Source organism: Gadus chalcogrammus, chromosome 5 (genome assembly GCF_026213295.1).
Source record: "Gadus chalcogrammus isolate NIFS_2021 chromosome 5, NIFS_Gcha_1.0, whole genome shotgun sequence".
NCBI lineage: Eukaryota > Metazoa > Chordata > Actinopteri > Gadiformes > Gadidae > Gadus > Gadus chalcogrammus.
Window position 1 is genome coordinate 672,910 of NC_079416.1, and position 21,074 is coordinate 693,983.

Consider the following 21,074-nt stretch of genomic DNA (forward strand, 5'->3'; position numbering starts at 1 on the left):
GCAGCGTCTACTTGGCACCACGCCACCTCTTCAACCGATAGCCTCGTCATATTATTAAGTATTTAAACCAACGTGGAAAACCTGTTCATGCGGGTGCTTCTGATAACAATATTTTCTAGTTTTTTTTTCTTTCGCACAGGTTTCCGTAGTGTAGTGGTTATCACGTTCGCCTTACACGCGAAGGCCAGCCGCGTATAGCCGTAGAACGCTTACTAGCCAATCAGAAGCGAGGAAGAAAATGCCGCGGATCGGTAGAAGAACTCTTTGTCGAGCAGGAGCGTCTCCCAGAGGAGGTGGTTTGAATCCCACGTTAGCCAAACACACCAAACTCTTATTTGATTTAGAACACTCTTATATTCTTTCTACAGCATGTGTAGATGATCCGAAACAATTCCTTTTCAACTATTTTCAACTTTGTAGGCCTATGTGAATTTTAATCACTTTTTGGACATGTGGAAATAATTAATCTTTGACGATAATATGATAATAAGACCTTGTTATTAAAGGATAAATAATAATCCTACTTTTACTTACGGTTTCTTGAAACGTTTGAATTGAACTTAATGATAATAAAAACAATTCATCATTAAAAATATTTATATTATATAAATGATGCATGAAAGGCACAATATGCTCCACGAAGCAAATAATCCAGAAACAAGTTGCTGCCCTTCGATGAAAGTGTCATATTTAATTCTACATGAACACGAGCTGAATAATTAAACACCCAAAATCCAAACTGACATTGAAGATAAATAAAGTTAATATGCAAGCAAAGGAACAATGCAAATGTACAGAACATATTTACTAAAAAGTGTAAACATATACAATATTATAGAAAAGAGGACTATTATTTATTAAACACCCAAAGTCCAAACTGATATTGAAGATAAATCAAGATAATATGTAAGCAAAGGAACAATTCAAATGTACAGAATATATTTACAAAAAGTGTAAACATATACAATATTATAGAAAAGTGGACTATTAGTTATTAAACACCCAAAGTCCAAACTGAGATAATATATAAGCAAAGGAACAATACAAATGTACAGAATATATTTAATAGAAAGTGTAAACATATATGATATTATGAAATGATTAGTCAAGGTCTAATCATTTCATTTCAGAAAAGAGGACTATTAGTCCTCCTCAACTCCTCTTCTCTGAAACCCATCGGACCCTTTCTGCCTCAAAAAAGTCTGACTGCTGGAACTCCATCCAGGTCATCTCCTTGACCATGCCCTTGTCCTTGTAAAGGGACAACACTCTGGAGGGGCAGTATATGTATTTCCCTGGGATGTCAGGGAAACAGGCATGGACATGAGGGCTGACAGGACCCTGCTTTAGTGGTTGGTGACAGAATCTGCACAGGCGACCTGTTGGAAGCTGCACTGCAGACTTTCGCTTTGTCCTCTCCTCTGCCACCTTCTTCCACGCTGCACTCCTCTCTTTTACAGCCTCAAGCTCCCTGGCAAAAAAGGGGGAGGCAGCAAAGTCCACAAAAGACATCCTGGGGTCTTTGAGGCCTTCCTCTCTATACATTTTAAAGACCCGTTCGGAGCAGTAAAAGTACTTCACCTCAGGGGACTGAAAAAAAAAGTGAACAGTGGATCCATCGCCAAGGTACCTGGACTTTGGCTGACCACAGGACAAACAGTTTCTGGGCACCTTTCTCTCCTGCCTTGGTTGTTGCTGCTGTTTCTGGAGGATCTCTGACACGATCTTCTCCACTGTGGCCCGGCTCAGTGACTCCTCCGGGGGGGGAGCCACAGCTGGAGGGTTGACGGTCGCAGGAGGCAGGGCTGTGACGGGTACACACACTGTTTTGCTGCCTGTGGTCAAACTCTGCCACAGCTGCTGTGTCTCTAAAACCTTCTCTGGGCTGGTGTTGAGAGAGGAGCTGGTGTTTTTCAGCTTGGCCAGATGCTTGACATATCTGGAGATATGCTGGCCTGTGGTCGGATGAAGGAGGCTGTTGGGATCCGTGCACGCCCTCTGCACCATGGCAGCATATTCCTCATCCACCCTCTTCAGAAGAGCTTTGGCTCCATGATGTTTAGCCAGAAGCCCATCGATGGCTGCTCTCATGGGGGCCGTCCACCGGCCGTGGTCCAGGACTTGAACCAGGCCTCCCGTCTTAATGGGTCCAGTGCGGGCGGCTCGAGGAGAGGAGGATATGGGCAGTGGCGCTACCCCTCGCAGGTCTAAGGAATAAAGCATATGTTTATTATATTGTTTATATTATTATTACAAGCTAATTGTATACAGTAGCCATGTGTGAAGTTGTTTTTAACAGTTAACTGTTGTGCATGAGGAATGGTAGGTGGGTAACCTGTATCCATCAAAGGGTGAGGCTCTTCTTTGGCTGTGGCAGATGCTGGCATAGGTGGCTGGAAACTGAGGATCGGCACTGCTCCCACTGGGTTGTCCTGGACAGTGCCATCACTGGTCTCCTGAAATACAGCATCAAATGTAATGATTGAGTCAGTCAGTCATTCTGTCAGTGGGTTGGAAATTGACAGTGTGTGATTCATCTGGATTACCTGAGAGTCTGTGCCCGCAACAATGTCCTGCACTTCATCCAGGGCAGAGGTGTGCAGCTGTGTTGCCACGGTTACAGCAGCAGAGGTGTTGTGCTGTGTCCTGTGTTTGTCCCAGTTTAAAACCACAGGACGACAGCCTGGCTCCACGTACTGCAGCCCGAATCTCTCCCCTGTGTCCCTGTTTGAGATGTGCAGAGCTGGGTATTTTCGCACCCCTGTCACCCTTTGACAGGCTGCGTTCAGTTCCCAAATGAGCAGGGGGTCAAACACAGCTGGCAGCTCCACACCAGGCTGCTTCAGGTCCACAAGCCTCTGAAAGTTCCAGCGCACCACTCCAGTCATGGCCTGGGCCTGGAAGAGCTCAGTGGACACCCGGTTGCCAGTCACCCACTGGGCCTGGTGACAGTGGAAGCCCTCCTGCTGAGACGTGCCTCTAACAGGGATCCAAACAGGTACAGCCGCTCCTTCGCCCTTGGTGTAATTAAGCTGCAAGGTGCCACCGTATCTGTAGAGGATCCCCTCCTCCACCTCAGGGTCGCTCAAGCAGCCTCTTAAGATGTGTATCCGCTGAATCCTCCACACCTTGAACATGGAGGCCTTATAGAGGAGCACATCATTCACGTCCTTTGCCAGGTGGAAGTGATGGAGGACGTCTTCCACTCTCTGCAGCAGTTCTCTGGGCTGTGGCACCTGTGTCCTGCAGTGATCTCTCATGTGCTGCTTGGTTGGATTGGCAGGAGAGATTCCACAGAAGGTGTAAGCGTCCTTCAGCCTCTCGAGATCCCCCTGGTCCACAACGAGAAAGGCTGCAGAGAGGACCTGGCAGAAGGAGCTGTACAGAGGATGATGCTCTGACACACACTCTCTGGTAAGCCGGCGCATACAATGAAACAAGTCTAACTTGATGCTAATGTCTACATTAAACTTGTTCCTTGCGGCACTTGTGTTGGCGAGGTTTCCAGAGGTGGCCTCTGTGACTATAGCCTCTGTGGTCTTCCAGCAGTCCCATGACAGGTGCTCCTGAGCTCTGGTGTCCAGGACCTTGAAGGCAGCACAGCAGTCCCTAAAACATTAAAAACACATTTTATTGCAGTCGAAAAAAATATATTTTTGGGTGAAATACTATTAGACTATTCATCTATTTACAATATTAAAAAAACTATATCTTTCTATTCTATTTTAGAATTCCATTTCTTTATATTTGTATCTCAGATTAGTCAGATGACACAATAAACTGTGCAAAATGGAATAAATGGGTGAAATCAAACAAACGTGTGTAAGTCTAGTACATTTTTAAACATAAACACTTTATACCTGTCCACCCAGTGGCAGCATGCCTTCTCCACTCCAGCTGCAGTGTAGCGTTGAGCCAGTCCCTGATACACCAGATGAAGGGACCGATCACACTCTGACTGCAGCATCACCCAGCTCAGGATCATCCAGTTCTCATTCATGATGGCGTAGGAAGACATGGTGCCAGACGACAGCACGACCTTCCTCGCCACTTTCCGAGTGTGATCCGACCTCAGTGCCCGTCCAAAGGTCCCCTGCAGCAGTAGTGTGAGGAGCTGCTCCTGCCTCTGATACTCCTGGACCTGGCAGTTGACCAGGTAGTGCGAAGAAAGAGACACTCCCCGCCAGCCATCAGCATCTGAATATCCCCCGAATGAAGCTGGAGTGTCTGCCTGTCTGAGGTGCCCAGTGATGGTCTTCTGGCCGTAGGCTCCTTCCTCAGCATCCCTGATGTTCTGCACACTCAGCAGGTAGGCCAGATGAGCTCGCTCATACTTAAGATGGACCGCCTCTGTCAGCTGCTTGGTCATGTCCTCCGGTGATCTGCCACTGCGTCTCAGCTCATCCATCACCGATTTGCAGATGGCTTTTTTGTGCGTCAGGAAGGCTGGCACAATGTTATTGAAGCGCTTTGGCAACATCTCCAGCCATTGGGGTTTGTCAGCATGCCAGTACCTCTTACAGGCTTTACAGGTGAGCCGTGAAGCAAAGAGATAGTACTGACCACTGGTGCCGATGATCACTCTGGGCCGTCCAACACCAGAAGAAGCTACCTGAGGGTTGGGACAACCATGAAGGCAGGGCAGGACAAAATTGTTCCTCACCCTCTCCATGATAGCATGCTCCGGCTTCCAAATGAAGAATGGGTGGAGCTGAAAATATTTGGGCGAAGGCAGTGCAGCAATATTGTCTATGAGCTCAGGCTGAGGTGGATAGCGCCACAGGGTAATCATGTTCATTGGGTGACGTACTGGACGTGACCCTGGCCACAGACCCAATGTCTCAAACTCAGTCTTCATCCAGATCTGCTGCTGATGGGAGCAGTTCCACTGTGCAACATCCTGATTGTAGCCTGGGGCTGCTGGCTGCCTGACAGGAGGCGCAGGACATGTTGGAGCTGTAAAACACAAACATATAAAACACTACAGTATATTCAGAGTACAAGGAAATAAAATCGAGCTCTATATCAATGACATGGTTAAACTAGTGTTAAGAATTCTTACCTTCATCATGGACAGTGTCTCCCTGTGCTTCCACAGGGGCAATACTCCGTAGGGATGATGTATCTAGGATGGTGAGATACAAACAGGAAAGTGTTGGCAACATGTGCTTAAGATATAATTTCTCAGAGCATTTAAGAAAATAAAACATTTACTTTTAGGAAGAGATGGACCTGCTCTTATTCCAGACTCCAAAGGAATGCGGGAGACTGCCTTTCTGTGTGCTTTGGAAAAAAGTTGTAACAAAACATGAGCACTATACATAAATGAATGAAAATGTGATTAATCAGAATGAAACTGATATTTATGTGAGATACACTGGAGGTATAAGAGCACTACTGTCATACTTTGTTTCAACACATCGGGCTCCTGCTCTCTTATCCCGAGCTCTGGGGCAATGGCGAGCAGCTGGGCAGGGACCGGCAACAGGGCCTTCGCTGTGGCTATGGGATTAAAAGGAAAACATATAAATGTCATGCAATCTGAATGACATCCAGGATGAAGTGGGAAGGAAACAAATATAATAACCTTTCGCAGCAGTCACAGTGGGGTCATCCGGTTCTGCAGGTCTAGCAGCAGTAGCTGGTGGCTTCGTCCTGTGAGCTGTAAAAACAATCAGTGTCATTTTCCTCACACATTTAAGTTTCTTATGCTTTGCAATCTGACTTTACCTGTTGTCTTTGCAGCTAACTGGTAGCACAGACTAAACATTTTTCATTCAATTTTGAATTGTTGTGTATTTGAAATGTAATAACACAAATCGTTTAAGCATCTGAGAACAGGTAAAGCACAGAAGCAATATAAGTATATAGTAAGAATATCACTGGTCAATCAAAGATGTGGCATGTGAACCTGTATCTAAGCCTCTGTGGTATTTCACACGCCAAATCCTTGAACGACAGCTTAAATGAAGCATGCATATAACACAAAACACTTACCATCTTCGACGGCATGTTAATTCCTTTGGTTAGTTGGAGAGCAAGAGAACACAAACATCAGTACAGACCAGAACACGGCCAAATAACAAACTAGTTGACAAAAAATAGTAACGGCAGGTGAATTCTGTTGTAAACAGAATCCTCCGTCCGCACTGATGAAGAAAAACCTTTCGTTGGATCCACAGCTGCTCTTCCCTGGACTGCTGCTGGTGGGCCTGAAAGCACCGGGGACATTTGATCAAGTACCGGAAGAGTTACGGTTTCACCCTTGATGATCCACCTGCTTACTCCGGTGTCAAATAAAGATGGAGACAGGTTCAACATCTGTCTCTCCAGTTCCTCGTCCTCCTCCATCACTAGGAGATTAAACAAAACATTCATTGTGTTTTAGGTACATTCAAAGATCATGAAGTCAGTATTTGAATATTGTTGTGAACTGACCTAGAGTGCCTGCTGTTGGGGTGGAGGCAGTAGATGTGGTGGAGGCAGTAGATGTGGTGGAGCCTTCTGCAGGTGTTTGACAGGAGATTAAACAAAACATTCATTGTGTTTTAGGTACATTCAAAGATCATGAAGTCAGTATTTGAATATTGTTGTGAACTGACCTAGAGTGCCTGCTGTTGGGGTGGAGGCAGTAGATGTGGTGGAGGCAGTAGATGTGGTGGAGCCTTCTGCAGGTGTTGGACAGGAGATTAAACAAAACATTCATTGTGTTTTAGGTACATTCAAAGATCATGAAGTCAGTATTTGAATATTGTTGTGAACTGACCTAGAGTGCCTGATGTTGGGATGGAGGCAGTAGATGTAGTGGAGCCTTCTGCAGGTGTTGGACAGGATTCAGCCCTTTCCTGCTTGAGGATGTACTGCTGCAGGTTGTACATCTTGCTGTTTTTGATGCACTTTTGGCGTGAGATGTAGGCAGCATAACCATCCGCCCTGCTCTCCCAGATCTGCCTACAGGTGGTTTTGGCCCTGCGACCAAAGCCGACAATATTGTCCCCCTCTGACGCCACAGGTTCAGCAGGGTTCCTGGAGATCAGGTAGTTCCTCAGGTCCTGTATTTCCTGGAAGCTCCTGGCATAGTCCAGAAAAGACAGCAGGCTGTCCTTACTGTGTCCCTGTGGGTTGAAGGTCCCGGCTCTCTCCTCATCGTCTACCTTTTTCATCAGGTAGATGGTGTAGCCAACATCGTTCTCGAGGAGCCACTTGAACGATTTTCCCTGGTACTTGCCAAACTGCAGCAGGTACTCTCCCATCACCTCCTGTCGGTCCGACACATCCCCTCCTCGCTGGATGACCACAGTGCGAGCGCTGGTCTTCACTAGCTCAGGTTTCTCAGCGGGACTATTGACCTGAAGCCCAGGATTATGTTTTATCCTCATGGCCTCAGAGGATGGGTCCTGCCGCAGATGACCCGATGGTCCCCTCCTAAATGTCACCGTCATCTTTCCGGGGAAGAAGCTGACGGGATTCATGATTTCTTTTCACTGCAAAAAATAATGCATATTACATAGTTGTATATGATTATACAGTAAGAGTAGCTAGTATAAGTTATATTGTAATGTAGTAATAATTAAAGCTATATAATAATACTGTTATATTAACAGCATTATTCATATCAACATTAATGAGCATTTGTAATGAGTCTAGTGGGTTTAACCCACGTAAATTAACTTAACTTAACTGAGACAATACTAATCCCCCTTCAGATAGTAGTCAGAGAGTATCGATTAATGAGGGGTATTTGTATTTATATATATATAGATAGAGATATTTCAGTGTGACGCTGACTTGACAGATGGCTCTTACAGTGTGTACACAGTAATATTATTTAGAAGCTGTTGTAACATATAACGTTACGTATAAAAGTGAATTTACGAGTTAAAAACAATAGGTCCAACTTACAATTGAAAAGCTAACTTGTTGTTGTTAACTTGGTGTCTCCTGGCGAAAAGTTAACTTGTCCACGGATGAAAATAATTGTCAACTCTTCCAGAACGTTCAACGCCCGAGAACGTTCGATGCTGTCTGTCACTCAGAAAAGAAATCATCCCCTTACTTCTGCCGAGGGGGGAAACAGCGCCACCAAAATCCCGCTTGTGGCCAGAAAAATATTACATCCGTAGTGATAAGAACTACAATAGAGAATGAATGGGAAAAGTTAAGGAAGTTAAGGACGACTATTCTCGGCTCCCGCGCGAAAGGTCCCCGGTTCAAGACCGGGCGGAAACAGCATTAATTACAAAATTAATGTTTAAATTCTCCTGCTTTGCTATCAAGCAGCTTTTCGGGAAAAGTCTGTCTGGAACAGGACCTTCAGCAGTGACTACTTGGCACCACGCCAACTCTTCAACCGATAGCTGCGTCATATTATTAAGTGTTTAAACCTGCACTGAAAACCTGTTCATGCGGGAGCTTCTGCTGACAAAATTTTCTAGGGTTATACTCAAGCTAACAGGTTTCCGTTGTGTAGTGATTATCACGTCCGCCCTAACACGCGATAGGTCCCCGGTTCGAAACCGGGCAGAAACAGTTTCATCGTTTTGAGATATACAAAGTTAATGTTTAAATTCTCCTGCTTTACTATCAAGCAGCTATTCGTGATGAGTCTATCTGGAACAGAGCCTTCAGCAGCGTCTACTTGGCACCACGCCACCTCTTCAACTCATAGCCTCGTCATATTATTAAGTGTTTAAACCTGCGCTGAAAACCTGTTCATGCGGGAGCTTCTGCTGACAAAATTTTCTAGGGTTTTGCTCAATCGACATGGTTTCCGTAGTGTAGTGGTTATCACGTTCGCCTCACACGTGAAAGGTCCCCGGTTCGAAACCGGGTGGAAACAGCATAATGTTTTTGAGGTATACAAAGTTAATGTTTAAATTCTCCTGCTTTACTATCAAGTAGCTATTCGTGAAGAGTTTATCTTGAACAGAACCATCAGCAGCGTCTACTTGGCACCACGCCACCTCTTGAACCGATAGCCTCGTCATATTATTAAGTATTTAAACCAACGCGGAAAACCTGTTCATGCGGGTGCTTCTGATCATAATATTTTCTAGGGTTTTTTTCATTCTCAAAGGTTTCCGTAGTGTAGTGGTTATCACGTTCGCCTTACACGCGAAAGGTCCCCGGTTCGAGACCGGGCGGAAACATGGTGAAAGTATTTGTATTTAGTGCTCGCAGTTGAGAGCATAGACTGTATGAAAGTTAAACTCTAACTCTAGTTGTGAGAAGTTCTTAGGAGTGTCTTGGTGTCAACCTCCTTTCCTGTTTTGCCTAGCGTTACTGAGTCTTATACGTGCACCTCTCCAGCATGGACTTCTGGGGTAACCGTCTCATCCTGGATCTTCTAGCGTGCAATGGACGGTTCGTAGTCCATTAGCATGTCGTGGCGGGCTTTGGCCGCTGTCGTTACGACTTTACAATTGAGGCCTAGCGTGCTAGCATTGTTCCCCGCGGTAGCAGATGGGCGAATGGATGTTTTGGATAATATGTTTCAAATATGTATGATATAACCACTTACATTCACACCTGACCACTCTGACCCTGGTTCCATTAAATGTTGTGAACTAGACTGGACGGTTGATGACGGGATTCTGATGGGTTGCCAGATACTCTGTGTATGTGCTTTCGTAGTGTAGTGGTTATCACGTTTGACTCACACGTGTAAGGTCCCCGGTTCGAAACCTGGAGGAAACATCAAAACTGTTTTGAGATCAACAAAGTTAATGTTTAAATTCTCCTGCTTTGCTATCGAGCAGCTATTCGGGAAAAGTCTGTCTGGAACAGGACCTTCAGCAGTGACTACTTGGCACCACGCCACCTCTTCAACCGATAGCCTCGTCATATTATTAAGTGTTTAAACCTGCACTGAAAACCTGTTCATGTGGGAGCTTCTGCTGACAAAATTTTCTAGGGTTATGCTCAAGCTAACAGGTTTCCGTTGTGTAGTGATTATCACGTTCGCCCAACACGCGAAAGGTCTCTGGTTTGAAACCGGGCAGAAACAGTTTCATTGTTTTGAGATATACAAAGTTAATGTTTAAATTCTCCTGCTTTACTATCAAGCAGCTATTCGGGAAAAGTCTATCTGGAACAGAAACTTCAGCAGCGTCTACTTGGCGCCACGCCACCTCTTCAACCGATAGCCTCGTCATATTATTAAGTATTTAAACCAACGCGGAAAACCTGTTCATGCGGGTGCTTCTGATGACAAGATTTTCTAGTTTTTTTTTCTTTCGCACAGGTTTCCGTAGTGTAGTGGTTATCACGTTCGCCTTACACGCGAAAGGTCCCCGGTTCAAGACCGTCGGAAACAGCATTAATTACAAATTTAATGTTTAAATTCTCCTGCTTTGCTATCAAGCAGCTATTCGGGAAAAGTCTGTCTGGAACAGGACCTTCAGCAGTGACTACTTGGCACCACGCCACCTCTTCAACCGATAGCCTCGTCATATTATTAAGTGTTTAAACCTGCGCTGAAAACTTGTTCATGCGGGAGCTTCTGCTGACAAAATTTTCTAGGGTTAAGCTCAAGCTAACAGGTTTTTATTGTGTAGTGGTTATCACGTTCGCCTCACACGTGAAAGGTCCCCGGTTCGAAACCGGGTGGAAACAGCATAATTGTTTTGAGGTATACAAAGTTAATGTTTAAATTCTCCTGCTTTACTATCAAGTAGCTATTCGTGAAGAGTTTATCTTGAACAGAACCATCAGCAGCGTCTACTTGGCACCACGCCACCTCTTGAACCGATAGCCTCGTCATATTATTAAGTATTTAAACCAACGCGGAAAACCTGTTCATGCGGGTGCTTCTGATCATAATATTTTCTAGGGTTTTTTTCATTCTCAAAGGTTTCCGTAGTGTAGTGGTTATCACGTTCGCCTTACACGCGAAAGGTCCCCGGTTCGAGACCGGGTGGAAACATGGTGAAAGTATTTGTATTTAGTGCTCGCAGTTGAGAGCATAGACTGTATGAAAGTTAAACTCTAACTCTAGTTGTGAGAAGTTCTTAGGAGTGTCTTGGTGTCAACCTCCTTTCCTGTTTTGCCTAGCGTTACTGAGTCTTATACGTGCACCTCTCCAGCATGGACTTCTGGGGTAACCGTCTCATCCTGGATCTTCTAGCGTGCAATGGACGGTTCGTAGTCCATTAGCATGTCGTGGCGGGCTTTGGCCGCTGTCGTTACGACTTTACAATTGAGGCCTAGCGTGCTAGCATTGTTCCCCGCGGTAGCAGATGGGCGAATGGATGTTTGGATAATATGTTTCAAATATGTATGATATAACCACTTACATTCACACCTGACCACTCTGACCCTGGTTCCATTAAATGTTGTGAACTAGACTGGACGGTTGATGACGGGATTCTGATGGGTTGCCAGATACTCTGTGTATGTGCTTTCGTAGTGTAGTGGTTATCACGTTTGACTCACACGTGTAAGGTCCCCGGTTCGAAACCTGGAGGAAACATCAAAACTGTTTTGAGATCAACAAAGTTAATGTTTAAATTCTCCTGCTTTGCTATCAAGCAGCTATTCGGGAAAAGTCTGTCTGGAACAGGACCTTCAGCAGTGACTACTTGGCACCACGCCACCTCTTCAACCGATAGCCTCGTCATATTATTAAGTGTTCAAACCTGCACTGAAAACCTGTTCATGTGGGAGCTTCTGCTGACAAAATTTTCTAGGGTTATGCTCAAGCTAACAGGTTTCCGTTGTGTAGTGATTATCACGTTCGCCCAACACGCGAAAGGTCTCTGGTTTGAAACCGGGCAGAAACAGTTTCATTGTTTTGAGATATACAAAGTTAATGTTTAAATTCTCCTGCTTTACTATCAAGCAGCTATTCGGGAAAAGTCTATCTGGAACAGAAACTTCAGCAGCGTCTACTTGGCGCCACGCCACCTCTTCAACCGATAGCCTCGTCATATTATTAAGTATTTAAACCAACGCGGAAAACCTGTTCATGCGGGTGCTTCTGATGACAAGATTTTCTAGTTTTTTTTTCTTTCGCACAGGTTTCCGTAGTGTAGTGGTTATCACGTTCGCCTTACACGCGAAAGGTCCCCGGTTCAAGACCGTCGGAAACAGCATTAATTACAAATTTAATGTTTAAATTCTCCTGCTTTGCTATCAAGCAGCTATTCGGGAAAAGTCTGTCTGGAACAGGACCTTCAGCAGTGACTACTTGGCACCACGCCACCTCTTCAACCGATAGCCTCGTCATATTATTAAGTGTTTAAACCTGCGCTGAAAACTTGTTCATGCGGGAGCTTCTGCTGACAAAATTTTCTAGGGTTATGCTCAAGCTAACAGGTTTTTATTGTGTAGTGGTTATCACGTTCGCCTCACACGTGAAAGGTCCCCGGTTCGAAACCGGGTGGAAACAGCATAATGTTTTTGAGGTATACAAAGTTAATGTTTAAATTCTCCTGCTTTACTATCAAGTAGCTATTCGTGAAGAGTTTATCTTGAACAGAACCATCAGCAGCGTCTACTTGGCACCACGCCACCTCTTGAACCGATAGCCTCGTCATATTATTAAGTATTTAAACCAACGCGGAAAACCTGTTCATGCGGGTGCTTCTGATCATAATATTTTCTAGGGTTTTTTTCATTCTCAAAGGTTTCCGTAGTGTAGTGGTTATCACGTTCGCCTTACACGCGAAAGGTCCCCGGTTCGAGACCGGGCGGAAACATGGTGAAAGTATTTGTATTTAGTGCTCGCAGTTGAGAGCATAGACTGTATGAAAGTTAAACTCTAACTCTAGTTGTGAGAAGTTCTTAGGAGTGTCTTGGTGTCAACCTCCTTTCCTGTTTTGCCTAGCGTTACTGAGTCTTATACGTGCACCTCTCCAGCATGGACTTCTGGGGTAACCGTCTCATCCTGGATCTTCTAGCGTGCAATGGACGGTTCGTAGTCCATTAGCATGTCGTGGCGGGCTTTGGCCGCTGTCGTTACGACTTTACAATTGAGGCCTAGCGTGCTAGCATTGTTCCCCGCGGTAGCAGATGGGCGAATGGATGTTTTGGATAATATGTTTCAAATATGTATGATATAACCACTTACATTCACACCTGACCACTCTGACCCTGGTTCCATTAAATGTTGTGAACTAGACTGGACGGTTGATGACGGGATTCTGATGGGTTGCCAGATACTCTTTGTATGTGCTTTCGTAGTGTAGTGGTTATCACGTTCGACTCACACGTGTAAGGTCCCCGGTTCGAAACCTGGCGGAAACATCAAAACTGTTTTGAGATCAACAAAGTTAATGTTTAAATTCTCCTGCTTTACTATCAAGCAGCTATTCGTGATGAGTCTATCTGGAACAGAGCCTTCAGCAGCGTCTACTTGGCACCACGCCACCTCTTCAACCGATAGCCTCGTCATATTATTAAGTGTTTAAACCTGCGCTGAAAACCTGTTCATGTGGGAGCTTCTGCTGACAAAATTTTCTAGGGTTATGCTCAAGCTAACAGGTTTCCGTTGTGTAGTGATTATCACGTTCGCCTAACACGCGAATGGTCTCCGGTTTGAAACCGGGTAGAAACAGTTTCATTGTTTTGAGATATACAAAGTTAATGTTTAAATTCTCCTGCTTTACTATCAAGCAGCTATTCGGGAAAAGTCTATCTGGAACAGAAACTTCAGCAGCGTCTACTTGGGACCACGCCACCTCTTCAACCGATAGCCTCGTCATATTATTAAGTATTTAAACCAACGCGGAAAACCTGTTCATGCGGGTGCTTCTGATAACAATATTTTCTAGTTTTTTTTTCTTTCGCACAGGATTCCGTAGTGTAGTGGTTATCACGTTCGCCTTACACGCGAAAGGTCCCCGGTTCAAGACCGGGCGGAAACAGCATTAATTACAAATTTAATGTTTAAATTCTCCTGCTTTGCTATCAAGCAGCTATTCGGGAAAAGTCTGTCTGGAACAGGACCTTCAGCAGTGACTACTTGGCACCACGCCACCTCTTCAACCGATAGCCTCGTCATATTATTAAGTGTTTAAAGCTGCGCTGAAAACCTGTTCATGCGGGTGCTTCTGCTGACAAAATTTTCTAGGGTTATGCTCAATCGACATGGTTTCCGTAGTGTAGAGCTCATCACGTTCGCCTAACACGCGAAAGGACCCCGTTTCGAGACCGGGCGGAAACATGGTGAAAGTATTTGTATTTAGCGCTCGCAGTTGAGAGCATAGACTGTATGAAAGTTAAACTCGAACTTTCGTTGTGAGAAGTGTCTGGGTGTCAACCTCCTTTCCTGATTTTCCTAGCGTTACTGAGTCTTCTACGTGCACCTCTCCAGCATGGACTTCTGGGGTAACCGTCTCATCCTGGATCGTCTAGCATGCAATGGACGGTTCGTAGGCCATTGGCATGTCGTGGCGGGCTTTGGCCGCTGTCGTTACGACTTTACAATTGAGGCCTAGCGTGTTAGCATTGTTCCCCGCTGTAGCAGATGGGCGAATGGATGTTTAGGATAATATGTTTCAAATATGTATGATATAACCACTTACATTCACACCTGACCACTCTGACCCTGGTTCCATTAAATGGTGTGAACTCGACTGGACGGTTGATGACAGGATTCTGATGGGTTGCCAGATTATCCGTGTATGTGTTTCCTTAGTGTAGTGGTTATCCCGTTGGCCTCACACGCGAAAGGTCCCCGGTTCGAAACCGGGCGGAAACATCAAAACTGTTTTGAGATCAACAAAGTTAATGTTTAAATTCTCCTGCTTTACTATCAAGCAGCTATTCGTGATGAGTCTATCTGGAACAGAGCCTTCAGCAGCGTCTACTTGGCACCACGCCACCTCTTCAACCGATAGCCTCGACATATTATTAAGTGTTTAAACCTGCACTGAAAACCTGTTCATGTGGGAGCTTCTGCTGACAAAATTTTCTAGGGTTATGCTCAAGCTAACAGGTTTCCGTTGTGTAGTGATTATCACGTTCGCCCAACACGCGAAAGGTCTCCGGTTTGAAACCGGGCAGAAACAGTTTCATTGTTTTGAGATATACAAAGTTAATGTTTAAATTCTCCTGCTTTACTATCAAGCAGCTATTCGGGAAAAGTCTATCTGGAACAGAAACTTCAGCAGCGTCTACTTGGCGCCACGCCACCTCTTCAACCGATAGCCTCGTCATATTATTAAGTATTTAAACCAACGCGGAAAACCTGTTCATGCGGGTGCTTCTGATGACATGATTTTCTAGTTTTTTTTTCTTTCGCACAGGTTTCCGTAGTGTAGTGGTTATCACGTTCGCCTTACACGCGAAAGGTCCCCGGTTCAAGACCGTCGGAAACAGCATTAATTACAAATTTAATGTTTAAATTCTCCTGCTTTGCTATCAAGCAGCTATTCGGGAAAAGTCTGTCTGGAACAGGACCTTCAGCAGTGACTACTTGGCACCACGCCACCTCTTCAACCGATAGCCTCGTCATATTATTAAGTGTTTAAACCTGCGCTGAAAACCTGTTCATGTGGGAACTTCTGCTGACAAAATTTTCTAGGGTTATGCTAAAGCTAACAGGTTTCAAGTTGTGTAGTGATTATCACGTTCGCCTAACACGCGAAAGGTCTCCAGTTTGAAACCGGGCAGAAACAGTTTCATTGTTTTGAGATCAACAAAGTTAATGTTTAAATTCTCCTGCTTTACTATCAAGCAGCTATTCGTGATGAGTCTATCTGGAACAGAGCCTTCAGCAGCGTCTACTTGGCACCACGCCACCTCTTCAACTGATAGCCTCGTCATATTAATAAGTGTTTAAACCTGCGCTGAAAACCTGTTCATGCGGAAGCTTCTGCTGACAAAATTTTCTAGGGTTATGCTCAAGCTAATAGGTTTCCGTTGTGTAGTGATTATCACGTTCGCCTAACACGCGATAGGTCCCCGGTTCGAAACCGGGCAGAAACAGTTTCATCGTTTTGAGACATACAAAGTTAATGTTTAAATTCTCCTGCTTTACTATCAAGCAGCTATTCGGGAAAAGGCTATCTGGAACAGAAACTTCAGCAGCGTCTACTTGGCACCACGCCAACTCTTCAACCGATAGCCGCGTCATATTATTAAGTGTTTAAACCTGCGCTGAAAACCTGTTCATGCGGGAGCTTCTGCTGACAAAATTTTCTAGGGTTTTGCTCATTTTACATGGTTTCCGTAGTGTAGTGGTTATCACGTTCGCCTAACACGCGAAAGGTCCCCGGTTCGAGACTGGGCGGAAACATGGTGAAAGTATTTGTATTTAGTGCTCGCAGTTGATAGCATAGACTGTGTGAAAGTTAAACTCTAACTCTAGTTGTGAGAAGTTCTTAGGAGTGTCTTGGTGTCAACCTCCTTTCCTGTTTTGCCTAGCGTTACTGAGTCTTCTACGTGCACCTCTCCAGCATGGACTTCTGGAGTAACCGTCTCATCCTGGATCGTCTAGCGTGCAATGGACGGTTCGTAGTCCATTAGCATGTCGTGGCGGGCTTTGGCCGCTGTCGTTACGACTTTACAATTGAGGCCTAGCGTGCTTGCATTGTTCCCCGCGGTAGCAGATGGGCAAATGGATGTTTAGGATAATATGTTTCAAATATGTATGATATAACCACTTACATTCACACCTGACCACTCTGACCCTGGTTCCATTAAATGTTGTGAACTAGACTGGACGGTTGATGACGGGATTCTGATGGGTCGCCAGATACTCTGTGTATGTGTTTTCGTAGTGTAGTGGTTATCACGTTCGCCTCACACGCGAAAGGTCCACGGTTTGAAACCGGGCGGAAACATCAAAACTGTTTTGAGATCAACAAAGTTAATGTTTAAATTCTCCTGCTTTACTATCAAGCAGCTATTCGTGATGAGTCTATCTGGAACAGAGCCTTCAGCAGCGTCTACTTGGCACCACGCCACCTCTTCAACCGATAGCCTCGTCATATTATTAAGTGTTTAAACCTTCGCTGAAAACCTGTTCATGTGGGAACTTCTGCTGACAAAATTTTCTAGGGTTATGCTAAAGCTAACAGGTTTCAAGTTGTGTAGTGATTATCACGTTCGCCTAACACGCGAAAGGTCTCCAGTTTGAAACCGGGCAGAAACAGTTTCATTGTTTTGAGATCAACAAAGTTAATGTTTAAATTCTCCTGCTTTACTATCAAGCAGCTATTCGTGATGAGTCTATCTGGAACAGAGCCTTCAGCAGCGTCTACTTGGCACCACGCCACCTCTTCAACTGATAGCCTCGTCATATTAATAAGTGTTTAAACCTGCGCTGAAAACCTGTTCATGCGGGAGCTTCTGCTGACAAAATTTTCTAGGGTTATGCTCAAGCTAATAGGTTTCCGTTGTGTAGTGATTATCACGTTCGCCTAACACGCGATAGGTCCCCGGTTCGAAACCGGGCAGAAACAGTTTTATCGTTTTGAGATATACAAAGTTAATGTTTAAATTCTCCTGCTTTACTATCAAGCAGCTATTCGGGAAAAGGCTATCTGGAACAGAAACTTCAGCAGCGTCTACTTGGCACCACGCCAACTCTTCAACCGATAGCCGCGTCATATTATTAAGTGTTTAAACCTGCGCTGAAAACCTGTTCATGCGGGAGCTTCTGCTGACAAAATTTTCTAGGGTTTTGATCAATCTACATGGTTTCCGTAGTGTAGTGGTTATCTCGTTCGCCTAACACGCGAAAGGTCCCCGGTTCGAAACCGGGCGGAAACAGCAATACTGTTTTGAGATCAACAAAGTTAATGTTTAAATTCTCCTGCTTTACTATCAAGCAGCTATTCGTGATGAGTCTATCTGGAACAGAGCCATCAGCAGCGTCTACTTGGCACCACGCCACCTGTTCAACTGATAGCCTCGTCATATTATTAAGTGTTTAAACCTGCGCTGAAAACCTGTTCATGCGGGAGCTTCTGCTGACAAAAAATTTCTAGGGTTTTGCTCAATCGACATGGTTTCCCTAGTGTAGTGGTTATCACGTTCGCCTAACACGCGATAGGTCCCCTGTTCGAGACCGGGCGGAAACAAGGTGAAAGTATTTGTATTTAGCGCTCGCATTTGAGAGCATAGACTGTATGAAAGTTAAACTCGAACTCTCGTTGTGAGAAGTGTCTGGGTGTCAACCGCCTTTCCTGATTTTCCTAGCGTTAGTGAGTCTTCTACGTACAGATTTTCCGTGTATGTGTTTCCGTAGTGTAGTGGTTATCACGTTCGCCTCAAATGCGAACGGTCCCCGGTTTGAAACCGGGCGGAAACAGCATTATTGTTTTGAGGTATACAAAGTTAATGTTTAAATTCTCCTGCTTTACTATCAAGTAGCTATTCGTGAAGAGTTTGTCTTGAACAGAACCATCAGCAGCGTCTACTTGGCACCACGCCACCTCTTGAACCTATAGCCTCGTCATATTATTAAGTATTTAAACCAACGCGGAAAACCTGTTCATGTGGGTGCTTCTGATCACAATATTTTCTAGGTTTTTTTTCATTCTCATAGGTTTCCGTAGTGTAGTGGTTATCACGTTCGCCTTACACGCGAAAGGTCCCCGGTTCGAGACCGGGTGGAAACATGGTGAAAGTATTTGTATTTAGTGCTCGCAGTTGAGAGCATAGACTGTATGAAAGTTAAACTCTAACTCTAGTTGTGAGAAGTTCTTAGGAGTGTCTTGGTGTCAACCTCCTTTCCTGTTTTGCCTAGCGTTACTGAGTCTTCTACGTGCACCTCTCCAGCATGGACTTCTGGGGTAACCGTCTCATCCTGGATCTTCTAGCGTGCAATGGACGGTTCGTAGTCCATTAGCATGTCGTGGCGGGCTTTGGCCGCTGTCTTTACGACTTTACAATTGAGGCCTAGCTTGCTAGCATTGTTCCCCGCGGTAGCAGATGGGCGAAAGGATGTTTAGGATAATATGTTACAAATATGTATGATATAACCACTTACATTCACACCTGACCACTCTGACTCTGGTTCCATTAAATGTTGTGAACTAGACTGGACGGTTGATGACGGGATTCTGATGGGTTGCCAGATACTCCGTATATGTGTTTTCGTAGTGTAGTGGTTATCACGTTCGCCTCACACGCGAAAGGTCCCAGGTTCGAAACCGGGCGGAAACGTCAAAGCTGTTTTGAGATCAACAAAGTTAATGTTTAAATTCTCCTGCTTTACTATCAAGCAGCTATTCGTGATGAGCCTGTCTGGAACAGGACCTTCAGCAGTGACTACTTGGCACCACGCCACCTCTTCAACCGATAGCCTCGGCATATTATTAAGTGTTTAAACCTGCGCTGAAAACCTGTTCATGCGGGAGCTTCTGCTGACAAAATTTTCTAGGGTTATGCTCAAGCTAACAGGTTTCCGTTGTGTAGTGATTATCACGTTCGCCTAACACGCGAAAGGTCTCCGGTTTGAAACCGGGCAGAAACAGTTTCATTGTTTTGAGATATACAAAGTTAATGTTTAAATTCTCCTGCTTTACTATCAAGCAGCTATTCGGGAAAAGTCTATCTGGAACAGAAACTTCAGCAGCGTCTACTTGGCACCACGCCCCCTCTTCAACCGATAGCCTCGTCATATTATTAAGTATTTAAACCAACGCGGAAAACCTGTTCATGCGGGTGCTTCTGATGACAATATTTTCTAGTTTTTTTGTCTTTCGTACAGGTTTCCGTAGTGTAGTGGTTATCACGTTCGCCTTACACGCGAAAGGTCCCCGGTTCAAGACCGGGCGGAAACAGCATTAATTACAAATTTAATGTTGAAATTCTCCTGCTTTGCTATCAAGCAGCTATTCGGGAAAAGTCTGTCTGGAACAGGACCTTCAGCAGTGACTACTTGGCACCACGCCACCTCTTCAACCGACAGCCTCGTCTTATTATTAAGTGTTTAAACCTGTGCTGAAAACCTGTTCATGCGGGAGCTTCTGCTGACAACATTTTCTAGGGTTATGCTCAAGCTAATAGGTTTCTGTTGTGTAGTGATTATCACGTTCGCCTAACACGCGTTAGGTCCCCGGTTCGAAACCGGGCAGAAACAGTTTCATCGTTTTGAGACATACAAAGTTAATGTTTAAATTCTCCTGCTTTACTATCAAGCAGCTATTCGGGAAAAGGCTATCTGGACCAGAAACTTCAGCAGCGTCTACTTGGCACCACGCCAACTCTTCAACCGATAGCCGCGTCATATTATTAAGTGTTTAAACCTGCGCTGAAAACCTGTTCATGCGGGAGCTTCTGCTGACAAAATTTTCTAGGGTTTTGTTCATTATACATAGTTTCCGTAGTGTAGTGGTTATCACGTTCGCCTAACACGCGAAAGGTCCGCGGTTCGAGACTGGGCGGAAACATGGTGAAAGTATTTGTATTTAGTGCTCGCAGTTGATAGCATAGACTGTGTGAAAGTTAAACTCTAACTCTAGTTGTGAGAAGTTCTTAGGAGTGTCTTGGTGTCAACCTCCTTTCCTGTTTTGCCTAGCGTTACTGAGTCTTCTACGTGCACCTCTCCAGCATGGACTTCTGGAGTAACCGTCTCATCCTGGATCGTCTAGCGTGCAATGGACGGTTCGTAGTCCATTAGCATGTCGTGGCGGGCTTTGGCCGCTGTCGTTACGACTTTACAATTGAGGCCTAGCGTGCTTGCATTGTTCCCCGCGGTAGCAGATGGGCAAATGGATGTTTAGGATAATATGTTTCAAATATGTATGATATAACCACTTACATTCACACCTGACCACTCTGACCCTGGTTCCATTAAATGTTGTGAACTAGACTGGACGGTTGATGACGGGATTCTGATGGGTCGCCAGATACTCTGTGTATGTGTTTTCGTAGTGTAGTGGTTATCACGTTCGCCTCACACGCGAAAGGTCCACGGTTTGAAACCGGGCGGAAACATCAAAACTGTTTTGAGATCAACAAAGTTAATGTTTAAATTCTCCTGCTTTACTATCAAGCAGCTATTCGTGATGAGTCTATCTGGAACAGAGCCTTCAGCAGCGTCTACTTGGCACCACGCCACCTCTTCAACCGATAGCCTCGTCATATTATTAAGTGTTTAAACCTGCGCTGAAAACCTG

At 44.9% G+C, this 21,074-nt stretch overlaps 1 protein-coding gene and 8 non-coding genes across 9 annotated transcripts; 8 read left to right on the forward strand and 1 right to left on the reverse strand.

Annotated features, from left to right (window-relative positions):
• Window positions 1–1,152: 1,152 nt before the first annotated feature.
• On the reverse strand, window positions 1,153–8,124 carry LOC130382665 (uncharacterized). Its single transcript, XM_056590532.1, has 13 exons — window positions 7,903–8,124; window positions 6,767–7,484; window positions 6,603–6,668; window positions 6,439–6,504; window positions 6,165–6,353; window positions 5,588–5,662; window positions 5,407–5,502; window positions 5,215–5,283; window positions 5,063–5,125; window positions 3,861–4,956; window positions 2,547–3,609; window positions 2,336–2,456; window positions 1,153–2,207 (listed from the first exon to the last, which is right to left on the reverse strand). Exons 2-13 carry the CDS (start codon window positions 7,470–7,472, stop codon window positions 1,153–1,155), a joined length of 4,665 nt encoding a protein of 1,554 aa, XP_056446507.1. The 5' UTR covers window positions 7,473–7,484; window positions 7,903–8,124.
• A 642-nt stretch (window positions 8,125–8,766) lies between these two features.
• trnav-cac (transfer RNA valine (anticodon CAC)) lies at window positions 8,767–8,839 on the forward strand. Its single transcript has one exon. It is a non-coding gene; the product is annotated as a tRNA-Val (tRNA).
• A 237-nt stretch (window positions 8,840–9,076) lies between these two features.
• trnav-uac (transfer RNA valine (anticodon UAC)) lies at window positions 9,077–9,149 on the forward strand. Its single transcript has one exon. It is a non-coding gene; the product is annotated as a tRNA-Val (tRNA).
• A 1,702-nt stretch (window positions 9,150–10,851) lies between these two features.
• On the forward strand, window positions 10,852–10,924 carry trnav-uac (transfer RNA valine (anticodon UAC)). The gene has a single exon. It is a non-coding gene; the product is annotated as a tRNA-Val (tRNA).
• A 1,701-nt stretch (window positions 10,925–12,625) lies between these two features.
• Window positions 12,626–12,698, forward strand: trnav-uac (transfer RNA valine (anticodon UAC)). The gene has a single exon. It is a non-coding gene; the product is annotated as a tRNA-Val (tRNA).
• Window positions 12,699–16,167: 3,469 nt separating this feature from the next.
• trnav-aac (transfer RNA valine (anticodon AAC)) lies at window positions 16,168–16,240 on the forward strand. Its single transcript has one exon. It is a non-coding gene; the product is annotated as a tRNA-Val (tRNA).
• A 1,946-nt stretch (window positions 16,241–18,186) lies between these two features.
• Window positions 18,187–18,259, forward strand: trnal-caa (transfer RNA leucine (anticodon CAA)). The gene has a single exon. It is a non-coding gene; the product is annotated as a tRNA-Leu (tRNA).
• A 237-nt stretch (window positions 18,260–18,496) lies between these two features.
• Window positions 18,497–18,569, forward strand: trnav-uac (transfer RNA valine (anticodon UAC)). Its single transcript has one exon. It is a non-coding gene; the product is annotated as a tRNA-Val (tRNA).
• Window positions 18,570–19,663: 1,094 nt separating this feature from the next.
• Window positions 19,664–19,736, forward strand: trnav-uac (transfer RNA valine (anticodon UAC)). The gene has a single exon. It is a non-coding gene; the product is annotated as a tRNA-Val (tRNA).
• Window positions 19,737–21,074: the final 1,338 nt, after the last annotated feature.

Bases quoted from the DNA above. Each gene is read 5' to 3' on its own strand.
- LOC130382665 (XM_056590532.1), bottom strand. From the start codon at position 7,472: ATGAATCCCGTCAGCTTCTTCCCCGGAAAGATGACGGTGACATTTAGG. The intron at 6,669-6,766 runs GTCAGTTCACAA...CAACACCTGCAG, and splicing joins CCCAACATCAGGCACTCTAG to AAGGCTCCACCACATCTACT. The intron at 6,354-6,438 runs GTCAGTTCACAA...TTAATCTCCTAG, and splicing joins CCCAACAGCAGGCACTCTAG to TGATGGAGGAGGACGAGGAA.